At 46.1% G+C, this 19,175-nt stretch overlaps 1 protein-coding gene across 3 annotated transcripts in view; it reads left to right on the top strand.

Moving 5' to 3' along the window:
* FNDC5 (fibronectin type III domain containing 5) overlaps window positions 1-18,777 on the top strand; it is a 60,856-nt gene extending 42,079 nt beyond the window's left edge. For all 3 annotated transcript variants that reach the window (XM_048500597.1, XM_048500596.1, XM_048500594.1), the window contains 3 exons: window positions 2,224-2,316; window positions 10,956-11,089; window positions 14,835-18,777. In XM_048500597.1, coding sequence (XP_048356554.1) covers window positions 2,224-2,316; window positions 10,956-11,089; window positions 14,835-14,876 — 269 coding nt within the window. In that variant the 3' untranslated portion in view covers window positions 14,877-18,777. The remainder of the gene's footprint in view (window positions 1-2,223; window positions 2,317-10,955; window positions 11,090-14,834) is intronic.
* Window positions 18,778-19,175: the final 398 nt, after the last annotated feature.

Below are 19,175 nucleotides of genomic sequence, written 5' to 3'. Positions count from 1 at the left end.
AGCCTCATTTTGCACATCCTTGTGAGGGTGACTTTCTTGAGGGCCCTGCTCCAAAAACCTTAGAGCAGGGGTCCCCAATGTGTTCCCCATGCGTGTCCGTGATGCCCACTGACATCTTATTGTGCCTACCATGCCACATCAGGATTCCAGATGTGCCTGCGGGCTCAAAACGGTTGGGGACCTCTGCCCTAGAGGAAGCACAGGGTTTGGGGTTTGCTGAGAATCCACATGCCAAGGAAATGGTACATTTGGACTGGAACCCTATACCAGGGCTGTCTCCCTCATCACCAGCAACAGCCCCTCCCCCAGCCTATCATCCATGAATGGTCAACTTTAGAGTACCTGCCCTAGAAGGCAACATCAGGAGAAAGCATCAGTCTCTGTGCCCTGTTTGCTGGCCTTCCAAAGCAACTGTTTTAGGTACTGTGTGAAACAAGATGCTGGATTAGCTGTGGTGTATCACCAAAAAACAGTCCCCAGCTGAACTCCTCCTGCCATCCCCAGGTCCGAGGCAGCACTCTGCACTTGATCAGAGAGCTTCTGGCTCACTCCAAGATGGCGGGGCAAGCAAGCAGCGCAGCTTCCCTCCCCAGTGTACTGGACCAGAGGAGCAGCTTGCCTTATTGTGGACCTGGGCCTACCAGTGGGAGTTGCAGCCAGGAGGGCGGAGGTGGCAGCACAGAGTAGTGGCGAGCCCAGGCAGGTGCTCTGGTGGAGGGCTTTGCAGGGCACGGCGCGCTTGCAGTGCTACTTGCTGCTGCCATTTGGGCAAGGGCGCCAGCCACAGCAAACCCCTCAGCGGCAGGCACAGGTGGTCCCTGCTGCCCATCGCAGAGGAGCCAGTGAAGGAGCCAGAAGCCTGCCCTGGGGGAAAGCGTGCACCTCACCCCAGCCCAAATGCAAAGAAAGAGCAGCCGCAGCAGGCACACATCTCTGCAGCAGGCTGAATGCATCCCTGACAGCCCCCAGGACAACTTGTAGGGGGGTAGCAGTGGGAGTTCAGTGCAGGGGGGGAGGGGAGTTTGGTGAGTGGCTTGAGGCGGGGCAAGAGGGGAAGAGGGGCCAGGCCCCCAAAATGCATCCCCACATGACCCCCCTGCCCCCTAGATACACCAGTGTAGACTAGCTGGACCACTAGCCTCATCCAGCAGGGCCCTTCTGTTGTTTACCTGGTGCTTGCTGCAAACCATTGCTTTAGGGGACATCTCACCTTCACAGGATCCCAAGAGCAGTTTTGTGTGGGTCAGGCTTGGACCCAGTAATAGGGGTTGTTTGGGGGATGTGTGTGCAGAAGCTACACCTGCCATTCTTCTTGGAGGCAAATGCCATGTTTCCTTTTTACAAACAGTGCTTTCTGAGTTCTTCTGAGCCAACTCAGGTTTCCTGCAGCTACACAGCAGATGCGGGGGACAGCTGTTAAAAAAATAAAGGAGAGCCAGTTTGGACTTAGAATGCCTCTGTGTGTGTGTGTGTCGGAAGTGGGGGAGGGCTCCTGCCTTCCCTCTGGGCCATTTTTACCCGCTGAAACAGTGTTTGGGGGGACTTTCTCCTCATGCATGGAATACCCCCCCCCCCCAGCATTAAAAGGGAAATAACTCCTCTGCTGCACTGCTTTGGCATAGAAAAATGGCTTCGGGGGAAGGCAGGAGCCTTCCTTCCCTCTGCAGAGGTGTTCTTTTTATTTATTTTTTTAAAAAGGCATTCCCTGCAGCTACTGTGGGGGAACACAGGGCTGCAAACTCAACTCTTTGTAATTTGGTCCTCTGTCTACCTGGCTTCCTAACAGGAATTCTAGCTATTGGGAGTGGCATATACAATGGCTGGAGGTTGCTATGGCTACATGTCTGTTTGCCCACTGTCTCTCTGGAGCTGATTCATGCATGCAGAGGGGTGGGGGTGAAGTCTGAAGGCCTATCCCCTGTGTACCACAATCCCGATCCATCTTGGTCTCCCATGCACGTGGAAAACATCGAGTTCCCAGAACATGTCTGTGGACCACAGCACATGTAGATTTCAGATGCACATCAGAGGCTGGCTAACAAGTCTAGAAGCCTTGCTAATTTCTGCAACCTGTGGATCCTCAGCCAAACTGCAAATTTCTCCAAGAATTTCTCCTCTGCAAAGATATGAAGCCTCTGTTCACCTCCCCCAGATGCCCTGAAGGCTGGAAATGGCTCTAAATCCCGTTATCTTTGTTTTCTCCCTCCCTCCCTCCCTGTGCAGATGAAGTGACCATGAAGGAGATGGGGGAGAAAAATCAGCAGCTGCGAGCAGGGGAGATTCTCATCATTGTCGTGGTCTTGTTTATGTGGGCAGGTCAGTAGGAGTCCCTGCGCCCATGCATGTGCCGAAGGCTAAGCCGCTTCTTTTGGGTTGTAAACAGGGACTGTTGCTTTTACAGCGATCAAGAGGAATTCCTTCCCACACATGAACACAGTTCTGTTCACATGCCTGTTGTGTCCTTAATCCTAGGCATCAGAATAAGGAGGAAGCCTAGTTTTAGAACAGAGCACAGCTTCATGTCAGCTGGGGATGTTTAGTCTGGAGAAGCGAAGGTTAAGGGGGAACATGATAGCTATGTTTAAATATTTGAAGGGATGTCATGTCGTAGAGGGAGCAAGCTTGTTTTCTGCTGCCTCAGAGACTACTAGGACACGGAGTAATGGATTCAAGGTGCAGGAAAAGAGATTTCACCTAAACATTAGGGAAAACTTTCTGACGGTCAGGGCTATTTGACAGTGGAATTCACTGCCTTGGAGTGTGGTGGAGTCTCCATCTTTGGAGGTTTTTAAACAGAGGCTGGGTGAACATATGTCAGAAGTGCTTTGATTGTGTGTTCCTGCATGGCAGGGGGTTGGACTTGATGACCCTTGTGGTCTCTTCCAACTCTATGATTCTATGATTCTTCCTCTGTGGAGCCGCACTAACAATTTCCTTTTTCCCTGTTCTTGGTTGGACTCAGGCAGTCTAAAACACTGGCCCAGATTCAAAGAACAAACTTGCCACAAACAGCACAATACCTAACATGGGTTCAGTCTAGATGCCATTTCCCTGTATTCTTGAGGGCCAAGAAGCTAGGATAAAATGCGTGGAGGTGAACTGGTGATCTTATGGGATCCTTGGGTGTTCTGCATTGCCATATTCCGACCAGCAAATCTGTTCTTATTGCATCAGATGAGTGGCCTTCATGGGCTCTGGAACATTGCTCTGAAATTGGTCTACCGAATCAAAAAGGTAAAGCGCTGGTTGCAGAATCCATCTTTCTGAACGCCTTGGCAGGCATCTAATCCTTGTGACTGCAAAGTGCAGGCCCCTTCTGCACACGCAGAATAATGCATTTTCAATCCACTTCCAATTCACTTTGCAGCTGTGCGGAATAGCAAAATCCACTTGCAAACAGTTGTGAAAGAGGATTGAAAGTGCATTATTCTGCATGTGCAGACGGGGCCTGCGCGTTTTGAATGAGCTCTGCCTAAAGTCTGAGAAACTGGCAAGGTCTAAATAACATTTCCAGTAACCTTTCAGTGCACCGAAAGGAACTCCTTGCTTCTTCTCAGGGTGAGCAGAACAAGAATAAATTATGCAAAAATAGTAAAAAACCTATCAGAATAAATTCTGCTCAGTATGCATTTTGTATTAATATCACAGAAACTAGCTTTTCTTGATGCACAGTTTTGATTTTTTTTAAAGCATGGTATACATTCCATCCGTATGATTTTTTTAACCTTGCCTTTTCGTTTTCGTTTTTTTTTCTCTTGAATCCTGGGACTGAAATAACAGCTCACCACACAGCCTGTTTAATCCCGAGTGCCACAGATCTCTCTTCAACTCTGTGGCATTGGCGAATGCCCTTAACTCACCTGCCAGCTGAAAATTCACAGTCAGTGTTTTGGGCAATATTCTAAGGACCCCAGACTGTTCCCTCACCTTCTCCCCCTTCCCTCATATACCCATCCCAGGGGGACTCCTATTTTAGAATTTGAGCAAGGCACAGTGTTCACAGCAGGCCCTGTCCTTGAACTCAGGATTAACTTGCAAGGAAGTTCTGCGATTGTTGTGGTGATTATTTTGACTTCTTAATGGTCAGAGCAACTGGTGTTCCTGATGAGTGATCACATATGGTCTGAAATAGGGGTGAAGGGATGGTGTGGAGCAAGAACTTAAGTGCCCTGTTAACTTAAAATAGACTGCTGAAACAAACACTGAATCAGGTTTTTCAGGAATGCAATCTTTTACTGTGCAGAACAATAAATGATTTTCTACACAGGGTGATGCCCTAGTTACACCACAGCATCACGAAACACTATGCATTACATCCATCCCTTTTGCAGACAATTTTTTTAAAAAAATTAATACATTACATTTTAAAACTTAAACTGCCAAATGTTTTAATATTCTCCCATTATTCATTTTGAAATAACAATCTTTCTCAAGAGACAGCATAATCCTCACAGTGCTGTTAACATGTCTCTACATCCTACAGGAGCACCAAGGTCCCAAAGACATCTGTGTTATTTCTAAAGCTGACAGTTATTGCATTCCTAGATCCACAGAGAGACTTTCTCCTTATCAAGGATGGTACAGAGTTACAAAGAAGCTTATTCAATAAAAATATCAAATTAAGTACAAAGTAATTATACTTGTGCTGTGATTATACTAAGATACATTTAATGTGAGTGATCTACCTATCCTTAGAAAATTATTCCAGTATTAACATATAGAAGCATTCTTAGTGATGACAAAATGTATCATGACCTGCTCTTTCCCCTTCAACCTTTGATCTCTCTCTTTTCCTGAATACTCATGCATTCCTTCTCAGTTCATTTTTCAAGGTGATACAGACTTAAGACATATACAAATGTCATGATTTATAATATGTAAAAGCTAAAACTATGTTTTAAAAGATAAAATATCAATTTCTCTAAAATCCTCCGTTTGTATGCCTTCACCAAGCTTTTAACCTTTGACCTAGCACCAGGCTGTGTTCCCCACATCATTTCTAGTTGAGTTCATCTTTCCATTGCTGGCAAACAAAAGGAACCATCTTATATTGAACTAGCGTGGCCCGGCCATGCGTTGCTGTGGCTTATTGTGGTGAAATGGGAAAGGAACAGTAGCAGCAAATCAATTGCAGAGGCCAGCAGTACATGCTCATGCAAACATGCAGCCTGATACTGTGCGATGTCAGTGATGTGTGTGCCCGCATTCCTTGGGGGGGGGGAATGGAAAGGCACCCCTCCCACACATCTAGGCTGGCTGGTCATGATCCTTTACCTGGGAGTAAGTTTGGTTGGTGGCAATGGGTGTCGCTTCTGAGGAAAACCTCTGACGGGTGCGACGCAGCCATTCAAAGTATGTCATGGTTGCTGTACTGAGCTTACTCCTGAGTAATGCGTGCCTGGTTTTCTTAACTGTAACTGCAGTATTCAGGGGAATCTAGGTGCTCTGGCCCTCCTCCCTCCCTGGCCCTTGCAAGTCAGCTTCCTCCCTCTCTTCCCTCCCTCACTTCTCTCCCCTTGCATACCACCCTCCCCCTCCCTCCCTTCCTTTCCCCTCCGCTTAGGGTGGGTGTGGTCAGCTACTGCAAGATGCTGGGCCCTGCCCTCCCTCCCCTTGCATGCCACCCTCACTCTCTTTCTCCCCTCCCTCACTTCTCTTCCCTTGCATGCCACCCTCCCCTCCCTCCCTTCCCTTTCCCTCCGCTAGGGTGGGTGGGTTTGCATATCAAGATGTAGAGCCCCCTGCCTCCCCTCCCTTGCATGCCACAGCTCACTGTCTCCCCTCTCTCACTTCTTCTTCTTCTTGCATGCCTCTCCCCACCGCCTCCCTTTCTCTCTCCCTCCCTCTCTTTCCTTGCAGGCCACCCAGTGGTGGGATCCAAAAATTTTAGAAACAGGTTCCCATGGTGGCTGGATTCAAATCTGTATGAGCGTGAGCGCCAATGGGGCCGGGCGTGGGCACAATGGGGGCGTGGCCGGCCATCTCCAGGGCGGGCATTACTGGCTGGGCTGTGGTGTACGATGCAGCCGCTGTGCCGGTCCTTGGGTGGGGAACGACGGTCACGCTGGCTTAGGCCAAGCCACGCACGCTTGGTGCACCTCCTGCTAGGACCTGCTTCAAGTTCTGCGCGCTACTTCTGAGAGAAGGGGGCGAAACTAAGGCAAAAAAATCACGCGGACAAAATCACCAATTAGTGCAACCCCCTCTCCGCACACACAAATAATTAGTAACCTACTCTCGGGACCCTGTGAGAAACTGCTGGATCCTATCTCTGATGCCAGCCCTCCCTCTAAGTGGCCGTGGAGGTTAAGAGCTCGTATCTAATCTGAAGGGAACCAGGTTTGATTCTCCTCGCTCTGTCAGCCTGAGCTGTGGGAGGCTTATCTGGGAATTCAGAGTAGCCTGTACACTCCCCACACACTAGCCTTCAGCTGGGTGAACCTTTGGGCTAGTCACAGCTCGGAGCTCTCTCAGTCCCACCTACCTCACATAGGGTGTTTGTTGTGAGCGGGGGAAGGCAAGGGAGATTGTAAGCCCCTTTGAGTCTCCTACAGGAGAGAAAGGGGGGATATAAATCCAAACTACCTCCTCCTCCTCCTCCTCCTCCTCCTCCTCCTCCTCCCCCCCTCTCCCTCATGTGTGTATGTGTGTGTATGTGTTTCACTTCCACTCAAGTTACTGCCTATGTGCTGTTTCCACTGTTCATCTTTGGCCATCTGAGTGAACAGTCTAAGGGCACGAACATTCTAAGAGTGACAGTTACACACAGGCCCCTCCCTGTCCTTCATCAGGGAGCGCCAGGAAAAAGGCGTTTTTACCTGGGCCAGGTATGAAATTTCAGGTATGTGAACATCTGAAAACACTCTCGCCTGACTGACTATAGTGGCTGGGAATTTTCAGAGGAATTGGCCCAGCAGTTACTGAGGTACCCTGTCATCAACACATACACGGTTAGCTTTTTATATATATAGATTATATAGGTTCTCTCTGTGTGTATATTTTAAGTTTCTTTACTCTTAGTTAATTTACCATTACCTGGAATGTCATTGAATATTTATTTAACTTTAGTACTGATCTACCATTCTTGTTTTCAGAGTGAGTTACAAAATCAAGTAATAAAATAAGGGAATAAAGACCAGTTTTTAAACAATACAGTAACACTGGGTTACACATTTAGAGAGCAATGAAAGAAAGGCAGTATAATCCATCCAAGGAACAATGCAATATGAAGACATAGACAGGCTTATCTGTTTGTGAATGCCCCCTGCAACCTGTGGCTCTCCAGATGTTCCTGAACTACAATTCCCATCAGCCCCTGCCAGCATGGCCAATTGGCCATGCTGGCAGGGGCTGATGGGAATTGTAGTTCAGGAACATCTGGAGAGCCACAGGTTGCAGATCCCCACTAGACTGATGCTTTGGTGATCATTAGGGTTGCCAACTCTGAGTTGGGAAATACCTGGAGATTTTGGGGGTGAAACCTGAGGAAGGCAGGGTTTGGGGAGGGGAGGAACTTCAATGGGGTATAAAGCAGCCATTTTTTTCTAGGTGAACTAATCTTTATTACCAGGAGATCAGTTGTAATCCCAGGAGATCTCCAGCCATCACCAGGTGATTGGCAACCCTAAGATTTTGAACCACCAGGGCAAGGAGGGGAAAGCCATTTTCCTGCCTTTCAAGATTTTTTCTTCATTTTCATTGTTTATAGTCTGCCTTTTTACTACTAGTCTGGGTGAATGACACAGTGCAAGTCAATGCAATCAATCGAACAAGACATCTAGTAAGCAATATGACTAGGATTACATAAATCGCATGAGCTTTTAGCAGCTCGAGAAGGCTCTTCTTCACCCAATTCCCTCCTCCCCACCTTTTCTTTTTCCTGATTCTCATCCACTTGCAGCATTCCCTGCCCCAGACCTGCAGTGTATTCAGTTCTCATCGAAGACCATTCCTCCCATTTTTGCTTTTAGCCAGTTTACTAAATTGTACTTTCTGCACATTGGAGGATTCTCCTGAGCGTGCACACAGAGTTGGCAACCCCAATCCAAGGTTCACATTCTGAGCAATTCTGCTATTTACATATCCTGGTCTTAGTTTGCCTTTTAACTAGGTTCTGGGGCTGAAGCCGTGTCAAGAGCTCCCATCCTGACTTGCCTGGCTGAGTCCTGCCCAGTGTGAGGTAATGAAAATGGAGTTTGCGCTTGTCTGCCTTCTGTGTTCAGCGTCCCCAGCTCCATTCAGCAGCTGCTTGGGCGGCATGAAACATTTATGAAAGCAGAAAAGCTCTCCCCCTGAGGTTTGTGATCACTTTAACTGAGCGGGGAGATGACGGAGAGAGAGAGGAGGACGGGGCACTTCAGGTGAGCCGAGCACAGCAGCAAAGCAACGAGGAAACAATCTGTATCATCCATGTCCTTTTCTGGGGGAACTGTCACCTCCCTTCTCCCCGTCAGTCCTCCAGCCAAAAGATTTGCTGGTTTACCTCATGACAGGTGCACGGATTTGTGAGTGAAACCCATCCAAACTGTGTTGCTAAGATGGCCACCTCTTCTGAGAATGCAAGAGTGAGGCTACTGAACTGCCTTGTGTCGGTGGAATAGATTGTTTTCACATTAAAAAACATGTTTTAAAATGTTGGTGTGCTTTAAAATGGCCGATTAACTGTTTAAACAGTAGTCATTCTCCTCCTAGGAATAATATCAGGCCCCTCTCTCTTTTGTGTGCACCAGTCTACATGTATGGGAAAGGACTTCTAGATGGCTTTCCTAAGCACATCCCATTGTACACTGCCTCTCCTGGCAAAATTATTGTGGTATATACATATTTGAGAGCATCAGGTGAATGATCATGACAGACCGCCCCCCCCCCTGCACATTATCATTTATTTTAACATATGAGATCTCCAATTTCTTATCCACTGAACTTGCTGTTCCAGCTCCTCCTTGAATGCTGGAATGGTGAATCCAAAATTAAATATCTCAAATGGGCTAAAGGAAGGGATGCCTGAGGATTATTTACAACCTATTCACAAAAGGCACAGAGCCTTAGAGGACAGCAGTGTCCATTTTCTTGCAGTAGGGGCCACAGGGAATGTCATCCTAAATGCCCTTCCTTGGTACAGCTGTCACATTGCATTTGCAAGTGGTGGGGAGAAAGGTTGCTTATTCAAGCACACCGATGCATGGAGGCTGCTGTGGAAGATGCTGCTGTCTCTTTCATTTGTCACCAGTGCCCAGACTTTATTTCTAAGCAGAACCAAGCTAGGCAAAGGAATTTTCCATTGTTCTGCTCTTTGTATTTCCCCACTTAGCAGGCAGCTACAAGCCTTTGCCTCTATGATGGCTTGCCTTAAAGCAGCCTCAGGTCACCTGCGGGGTGAATTGTCTGGCCCCTGACCTGTCTCGCCAGTTTGAAGCAGGTTTCCATGCCAATTCTGCACACAGTTCACACGTATCTGCCTTTAGAGCCTGGAGGGTTCTCTACTATTGACTGGCTGAACTGATGTCAACGGCAACAACACTGAGTGTTCATCAATATTAGTGGTCAGAATAGGCTGTTGTGGGTTTTCCTGCCTGTGTGGTCTGGTCTGGTAGTTTTTGCTCATATTTCACCACATCTATGATTGGCATCTTTAGAGACTTGTCACATTCCATGACATGCCTTTGAAGATGCCAGCCATAGATGCCGGTGAAAACATTAAGAGCAAAAACTACCAGACTGTGTCACACAGCCAGGAAAACTCACCACAGCCAGTGGATGCCGGCGATGAAAGCCTTTGACAATACAGTTGTCAGAACTGTTTGCAGTCCAAGTTCTGAAGATGAAAAACCATAGATCATGGCAGTTTTGTGGAGCAGGCTGAGAAATATTTAGTGGTTCCAAAAAAACGGGAAATGAAGGGTCAGAGAACCTGAAGGATGACTATCGAAGAAAGGGTCTGCTGCAGGATAATGGATAAAGAAAGGGGAAGAGAAAGGTGGGATTTAATGGAAGCAAAGCTCAGCCAAAGCAAAAGGGGATTTCTCAAGAAGCATCACAATGCTTAAAGGGGGAGGGAGAGAGGCCTGCGGGAGGAATGCTAGGAAAATCAGCAGGCTGAAGATACATGAAGACAAGGGGCATGAAGGTGAAATCAAAACTGGGCCGAATTCCAGAGTCTACAGATAGGATAGGATAGGGCTGTCCACTATTGGCAGGAAGAAATGCTTGGTGGACAAGGAATAGTGGGGACAAGAGGCCAAGAGATGATAGCCCCTGAAAAGCATATTGAAGGGGACCTGGGAAGCCAGAAAGCAAAGAGAGAGGGGAAATAGGCCCCAAGACTGCAGAACTGCTTCCAGCATCTAATGTCTAATCAGAATCCAAATGTGCAAAAGTGTGATTGGGGAGCAGATTTGTTTCAGCATTAAAAGGTTGCATCAATAGCTGAGAAATTGGTTGCTGCCTGTTTATCTGTCTGATCCTTAAAAAGCAGTTCATTGATGACTTCTGTTCACGGTGGTAGGAAAAAATGTCTTTTCAGTCTGATGATAAATGAACTTTGGTGGAGTTTAGAAAAAGTGCATGATGCTCCCCCATTCATTCATTCATTCATTCATTCATTCATTCATTCATTCATTCATTCATTCACTCATTCACTCATTCACTCATTCACTCACTCACTCACTCACTCACTCACTCACTCACTCACTCACTCACTCACTCACTCACTCACTCACTTTAAAATTCTCATTGGTGATATAGTTCCCTAAGCTGAAAAGAGCTTAGGGAAGAGAATCTGCTGCTTCCTTGTCATTTGTTCCATGATAATAAGGAAGCCTCTGAGAAAAGGCCCCTAAGACCCAGTCTGTGAACAATCTAAGTAGAAGCTGCCAAATGTTCCATGGAATTTGAGCTTTTGCCTTTTGGAAAGCCGATCTTGCAATTTAACCTTTGACACTTTTTCTTCCCATCAGGGGTGATTGCCCTGTTTTGCAGGCAGTACGACATCATCAAAGATAACGAGCCAAATAATAACAAGGAGAAAGCCAAAAACATGTCTGAAAACAGCACCCCGGAGCACCAGAGTGAGGGGCTCCTGCGCAGCAAGGTGAGAAGGGAGGAGCTGATCACCCCCCCCCCCCAAAAAAAATAAAAGTTCTGGTTTTGAGCACAGCTGCAGAATATAACCCTACATGACAACTCCAAATGAAGAACTCCTAAGGAAATACACAGGCTCAGAGCAAGACATCAGGCCGTGGTGATAACTGGTAGGGTCCAGGATGCAGAGGCATGGGGGGCAGGGGGAGGGCACCTAAGGCAACACCTGCTCTGGGTACCCCTCCCACGTCCCACTTATTTTTATTTTTTTTATTTATTTTATTTTATTGAATTTCTATACTGCCCTTCCCCGAAGGGCTCAGGGCGGTGTCCATCAATATATAAAACAGTTAAAATCCATTCCGCATTTATCTCAGTTAAAACCATATATAAATTACTTACCTTAGCCAATGGGAGCTTGCCATGGGCTACCCCTTGGCCCGGCCCCATCAGGCTACTTCTGACAGCTGAAGGAGCGGCCTGGTGCGGCAAGAGGTGTGGGGAGTGATTCTCAACCCCCCACAGGGACATGCGACCCCACATGTCCCTGTAAGCGCTCCGCCCCTGCCAGGATGTACCTGGAGGTAGCCAACTCTACAAGAAGCCATCCATGGCAGTGGTCCACCAGGATCTTTGAAAGGAAACAAAGGGGAAAGTGTGGTGGCAATAGGAAACTATAAACAGCAGATAAGAAAAAACCACCCACACAATTGGCTACTGCATCAACATGTATGTAAGAGTTAGAGGAAACACAAAAGTCTGAAACAAAAGCACAACAGAAGGCAAAGGGAATATAATAACAGCATACAAGGCCACAAAATGGAATGAACTGAAATGCACAAAAGGCTGCAGGAGAACAGTAAAGTCCAGTAAGTTTAAAGAACAGCACTGCAGGGGAGGTGTTCAAAAGTTGGAGATTCTCCACTGTAATAGGATGGGATGATCTGGCTTTTCTCCCCATTTTGCAGCTCTAAGCTGCTTCATCAGCAGTGTTAGAAACGTGGGTTCAAGACCCCCTTAAAGAAAAACTTGGACAAATTGGTGAAGCAGCTGATTATTAGAGTTTTTATTGATTACAATACGTTATTGCAAGAGACGGGTATATAAGCTAGTAGGCACACCCAAGAATTACTGATTATAAGTTTTATATCCCTTTCTCTGGCTGCATTTCCCTTCCACTTTCCCCCATTGGTCAGGGGGCCAGGGGTAAACATCCTATCTCATCCACCTAAGCATATCACGTGAAGTCCTGCCCCTGTTTACATGTACCTTCGCCCTTATTCCGACGTCCCCGTCCCATATTTATGCCTGCCCTTATTTTGTTTAGTTTCCATCTGTGACCACCAATTTTTCCATTCTTATTTCTGGGATGTTGTGTGGTTTCCGGGCTGTATGACTGTGTTCTAGTAGCATTTTCTCCTGATGTTTTGCCTACATCTGTGGCTGGCATCTCTGAAAATGCCAGCCACAGTTGCAGGTGAAACGTCAGGAAAAAATGCTGCACAGATGCAGGCAAAACGTCAGGAAAAAATGCTACTACCATACAGCCCAGAAACCACACAACATCCCAGTGGTTCTGGCCGTGAAAGTCTTTGACAATAGGTTCTGGTGGGTTTTCCGTGCTGTGTGGCTGTGGTCTGGTGGATCCACCAGATCATGGCCACACAGCCCAGAAAAACCACCAGAACCAGTTGAATCCGACAGTGAAAGTCTTCGACAATACATTCTCCAACAATAGTTTGTTACTTCTGTTTCTTTGAAATGTCACCTTTAACCAATAAGGGATTAGCTGCCCCATTTTTTCCTCTCTCTATATATATGTATATAGCAAGCCCCCTTGTATCTCATTATATATATCTTTGCCCTTTTACCATGTTTTATCTACCTTTTAACATCTAAGTCTAGTGGTTCAGCATCTGTCTAACAGCTACATTTTGCAGTTTAGTTTAGGCAACATGTGAGGTTAATCTTAACCCACAGGCCCTTTACCTTTTCCTGTTTTTCAGCCAAAGGCCTGTTTTGATCTTTGCAGTTGATTTAGCTCCTTTGTCTAGGCAGAGCAAACTTTAAGCATTATAATTTTGTTAACCCTTTCACAGCCCTTAACAGTAGACACCTGAGTTTTCAATAAAAGCTTCTTATTACTAAAAGATTAGTATAATATTCCTATCGGGTTATATTAATGTAAAAGCAACATTACTTTATTTCTCACAAGCAGCACAAAAAGTTTGCACCTGCCCAATTGTGGGTTTAAACAGCCACCACAAAATTATTGTATGTAAAAAAAGAACAATAAATATCAAGTCTATAAATATCATAACTATTAACAAAAGTTACAAAAATATAGTTGTTTATTATATTCGTTATTCATGTTATTTAATATCTGTTGTTTATAGCCACCAGGATATTTCCAGTAGTTAAAGGCCCCATCTGCAAAGCATCATGGTCCTGATCCAGTACTCCCCTCCCCCCATACACACACACAATTGCTAGATCCAATCATAGATCCCCGGGTGCTTGCCCAGCTACCACTTTGTCTTGAAATGAGGCTGAAGGTGCCACAGTATATACGCCAGGTCTCCCAGCAGGACTGCAAAAGTGAACAAGTTTTGTTGTCGAGGCGTTGGGCTGGGGGTGGGGAGTGCCTAGTTATTTTCTGAGGCTGTGCGTCATCGTCATTTGCAATGGTGAAAAAAACTAACAAAAGTGGACTTTCCTTTGAACAAGGGACATGATCAATTGTATTTTTTAATCTTATATGTTTTCCTGCTAGTATCACGGCAAGGAACATGTTGCAATTTTTAGCTGACAAATGGATTAGATTAATTGTCTCAGAGGCTTTTGGGGCAATTAAACTGCTGTTCCTGCTCTGTCAGGCTTAAAAAAAATGGGGGTGGGTGCTGTCAACTCGCAAATGGAGAGCTGGCGAGCACCATCTTAAAAGAGGCTGCACCTGTTCAAAGATGGTGCTTGCAGCAACAAACACTTGCACTGTCTAGAAACTCTGAAAACGCTTTTTCTTCTGAACACTTGTGATCCATATGCAAATGTATGAAGATTTAATATGAACAGGGACAGGTGTTTCTGGCAGCAGTTGTCTCTGGTTTCTGGGAAATTTCTCTCTGGCCTCTGATGGAGGGATGGGGAGGACGTAGATTTAGGCTAGAGCTGCAACAGACCCCCCCCCCCCCCCGCCAAGGCTCTTCCACCTTTTATCAGTGGCTCCAAGATGGAAGCCACCTCTTGCTTGGGGCTACAGCAACTCTATCTCCCTACCATCCCTTTCTGACTATTTGAGCCAGCAGCATAAATCTTAGCCTCCCACAAGCCACTACTCTGCTGAGTGGTGTTCCCTCTGCCACCTTTAATCAGCCAACTGGAACACAATTAACAAAGCTGTCTTTAGTTGGGTTTTATTAAGATGTAAATTTATCTTAAATTAACAAATTGGTTAAAACGCTAATGACTGACAAAAAAATAAACAAATCTCTAAGAGGTTAGCAACTCGGATCTATCTGAAAGCAGGCCTAGAGACTCCTGATGATGACGTTTCTTTACTCATCCATTGCAGATGTAAACATGGGCTGGCACCCCTCAGCTTTTTCATGGTTGATTCAAGGCCTGTCAATTCCTCTTAACACTTTGGAGTAAAATGGATGTCGAATTTGCTTTGATTGCTGCTACATCAAACATCTGATGGTTCAGTGCCCAGTTAACCCCCTTACTGTCTTATTTCTCTCGCCTTCTTTTTCTAGTTTCCAAAAAACAAGCCCTCAGTGAACATCATTGAAGCATGACAGACTGATGGACGGACTCTATTTCTCTCCCTCCCTCCAAGATTTGGCAACTGGGGAAGTGAATGTTGTCATATTGTTGGAAGGAGACCTACCCAGCTGCTGGCTGTGGGTAGCATCCTCTCCATCTTGGTCCCGCCAGAAAAAGCCAACAAACCCAACCTAACGTCGAGAAACTCTGCAAGGACCAATAGACATAGACTATTGGTTAAGGGAGAAAGGAACATTTCCATGGAAGATGCCCATCTGGCAATTTGGAGAAGTTCCCCCAGGGTATGTGCCCACCAACCAATGTTCACCTGTTGGCATGGCTAGTAGGGGTATAGTCCTTCACTGTGACCTTCTCTGTCTTGCTTTCCCACCACATTCGTCTCTTGGGAAACGTTCCGTCTCACTGCTGATTTGCTTACCACGTACCACGACTCCACGTAAAGCAGGAGATACTGCTGTGGACTCTCAGAAAGAATATTGCTTGCCCCTTCCTTCATGACAATAAGGGAGAAAGCCCTTCTTTTGACCACAGGCCATACCAGGAACTTGAGCTGCAAATTCCACTCGAGAGTCATGCCGTTTGTGATTTTAACATAAACAACGATTTGCAGGCATTCAGTTTTATTTCTTAAAAAACCAAACAAAACAGAAGCACATGATATTCCACACCTGGGTTCTCAGGACTTCACTACCTGCTTCTCATGGGTTATTCTAAGCAGTTGCGAGTTTCCTATTTTCCACTTATGTTTAGTGTGTTGTAAGCCCCATGCCCCACTGGATAATCAACAGAGTATGCAAAAAAACAAAACAAAAACCCAGCTCTGTGGAACAGCAAGATCTGACAACTCCCAGAGACAAGAATCAAACTATCCAGTCTTTTACTCTTGGGATGTTGGAACCACATGTGCAAGACAAATCTGTATTGGTTTTGTACCACTTTGTTATGGTTTCTCCCAGAGAGTCCTGGGAATTGTAGTTTAGTAAAGTCAGAATGCTTTACTGCCAGTGCCTGCAACAGCAGCCTTGGTGGATTGAAAGTGAAAATTCAGATAGCTCAACATTTTGTTTCCTACAATGTTTCTGGAAGCTGAGAAGCAGAAAATGCAGAGTTATTAGCAGTCGCAGACAATTTCTTCTTTAAAGGCTGTGAAGGTACCCCATCTCATGGCTGCTAATGTCATGAATGAATTTTCTGTTGTGTGAAGTCATCCGGTTTGAGTAAGCTCCAGAGATGGGATGAGAAATTACCTCTTGTAGACCCCTGGTCTCTCCTTGCAGAACTACAATTTCCATATTCCCCAAGAAAGAAAGGATATCTTGTCATCTGTAGTGTTGATTTGGTCTGATTCCTTCTCTGCATTTCTTAGCAAGATTTGATACAGGCTGCTGATCAGCTGCAATTTGATTCCAGAAAACATAGTCGGTAATCTACATTCACAACAGTGTGATGTTGATAAAATGGGCAGTGTGGGGTCTCTGTGTCTCCTTAGGACACCCTGGCATCATTGGGGGCTGTCTGCTCTGCAGCTCTGCCCTGCAGTCATGTGACTAGACCTTATGGGGAGGCCAAAGCCCCAGACACAAGCCCAACGAAGGTTACGTTTCTCAAGCAGATTCTCATGCAAATTTGCGTGCAAAATTTAAAGTAAATTAAAATTTAATTCATTCCCATTTATGGAAGCTGTTGGATTCAGATATGTGTGCGCGCGCACACATGCACGCACAAAACAATGAATTGTGTCAGTATCATTGCCTTAATGATTTCATCTTTTAAAAGTATCCCTTAAAACTGAATTCTAAAAGACAAAATATGGAAATATATTTAGTTCAGTGGTTTGTACTTCTCTCTCTTGGAACAGAATTTAAATCTCACAACAACCCTGTGAGGTAGGCCAGGCTGAGATGCTGCAGCTTACCCAAGGCCGCCCAGCTATCTTCATGGCTGGGTGAATATTTGAACCCACATTTCCCACACTTGAGCCCGACGGGTGAGCTGCTGTGCCATAGTTGCTCGCAAACTTACATGTCAGATGGAAATGCTGTTTTACCACTCTTCCTCCAGAGGTGGATTAGGGGAAGGGAGTCTATACTGCATCTGCCCCCCACTAAAAGAAGGGTTAAAGCATGTCCAGATTCTTGGATTCATCATTCCTTTCTTACTGCTGTAGTTACTCTAACCACCCAATTGCTGTTTTTGATCATCTTGTCATTCCATCAAAATGACAGAAGGGAGGCCATCCCCTCCAGTTTATCAGCATTTAATGGCTGAAAGCTAGTCCCTCTGTAGTTGGTCAGCCATTGACAGACACACATGGCAGAGGCAGACACCCCCCCCCCCCCCCCACAAAAGGAATGAAGTAGATTTTTGGATGCTTCAAGCCCCTGCATCCCCAGTGGTGAGAATTGCTAATTGCAGCATCCAAACCAGGGGTCTGCAACCGGTGGCTTTCCAGATGTTCATGGACTACAATTCCCATCAGCCCCTGCCAGCATGGCCAATTGTAGTCCATGAACATCTGGAGAGCCGCAGGACACTGGTCCAAGCAGGGCTCATTGAGCAAACTTTCCCTGGACTTGGCTGGAAATAAGATGGTGAAACATCAAGCTCCAGGGTTCATCTGGCTACCTCAAATGCTTTTTGAGGCCCAATGTTTGCCAGAGGCAGCCTTGGAAACAGCAAATGTAGCACCATGAAGAAGAGAGTGAGGTGTGAGCCAGGCAAAGGGGTGGATTTTTGTCTTGAGCCCTCTGCTTGTGCTATTTAAACAGACACAGATGAGAAGATAAAGTTTTCTCCTGGCATGTAGACATAAAGGGGCGGGGGTGCGGTTTCTTGCCTAGATTTCTGCAAGTCAGTACCAGGGACAGAAAGGAGACAGACCTGTAATGAGATAACTATCCCACATCCTGTTAAGAGATCTGTACCAATCAGCTTGCCCAAACATTGTTTCCTTCTGCTAAGTAGTCACAGAGACTTCAAAAGTGACTCTTCAAGTTTCTGTGGCGACTTAGCAAAAGAAAATAATTTTTGAACAAACTAACTGGTACAGCAGGATATGAGATAGTTATCTTGCTACAGCCCCCCCCCCTGCCCTTCCCAAATCTTATCTCAGCATCAAACTCAGCGGGTGGCCTTCTGCAAGCCATTCATTCCTAGGCCACTCCTGCATCTAGAGGGTAATATGAGGATATTACTGTTCGCTTAGCATAAGGGACTGTTGTAAGGACAGCGGACGTCGCGGACGTGAAGTGCTTTGAACTCTGCAAAGTGCTGTGTAAATGCTCAGTATCGTTCTGGGATATGATGCGGCCTTGATGAAATCACGTGGCCTTCTCCTTCTCGCATGGAGTCTCCTCCTTTGGAGGTTTTTAAACAGAGGCTGGATGGCCATCTGTCAGGAGTGCTTTGACTGTGTGTTCCTGCATTGCAGGGGGTTGGTCTTGATGACCCTTGGGGTCTCTTCCAACTCTATGGTTCTACTCTGTTACGAACAGTTATACAACAGCATTACCCTTCTTGCTCCCTCCCCCTCAGCCCATCACCTTGCCTTCTTCTAGTTCAGGAGCAGCCAAGTCTGCAGGCAGACTCCGTTCCCAGTTCCGTAATGGCGCTGATCTGCTTGTTCAAAGGAATGTTGCTGCACAGATGACTAAAACAGCACTTCAAGTGTTCAAAGTGCATGAAATCCCTTTCTGGCCGGGGCCTCGGCTCAAGCTGCAGATGAGATGCCTGCGTGTGATACTGCTGTGCTGCTCTAATTCACACTGCACACCTGGCTGCACCAGAAGCAAGCAAGACATTTCCTAACCTCGCTCCCCTTTGATTCTTGCTAGAAAGGTGGCTGGAAGCAAATTGGCAGGAAGGTTCTTTTTTTGTGATAACTTAGAGCAATAAACTGTGTTTTTAAATGTACAATGAAGCTCCTTTGCGTGTAACGAGAGCAGAGCGGCAAAGGTTGGTCGCCCTTGGACTGGCCCACCAGGGCTTTTTTGGCAGGGGAAGGGGCTACCTTATCCAGATTTCTGAGGCTCACAATAGAATCAAAACTTATTTTCTCTTGAAACTGGATTATTCTGGATGCATCCTGAGTCCACTATTATACGCCTGACATTCCAAACTTTCCCTCATTGGGAGTCTACCACACATACCAACAGGTTACCTTGTTTAGAATCCTTGGGATTATATTGTTTCAGATAGCATGGGGGGATTGTATCTTTGAATACTCCAATTTTTTTAAAAAAGTCCCCTGTATTCAGACAATTAGCAGTTCCAGCATACCCTAGATCTCTCTTATATGTTTATTTTCCACA

Source organism: Sphaerodactylus townsendi, linkage group LG06, assembly GCF_021028975.2.
Source record: "Sphaerodactylus townsendi isolate TG3544 linkage group LG06, MPM_Stown_v2.3, whole genome shotgun sequence".
Lineage (NCBI taxonomy): Eukaryota > Metazoa > Chordata > Lepidosauria > Squamata > Sphaerodactylidae > Sphaerodactylus > Sphaerodactylus townsendi.
Note: the sequence above shows the minus strand (reverse complement) of the source record. Positions and strands in the feature narration are given on the sequence as shown.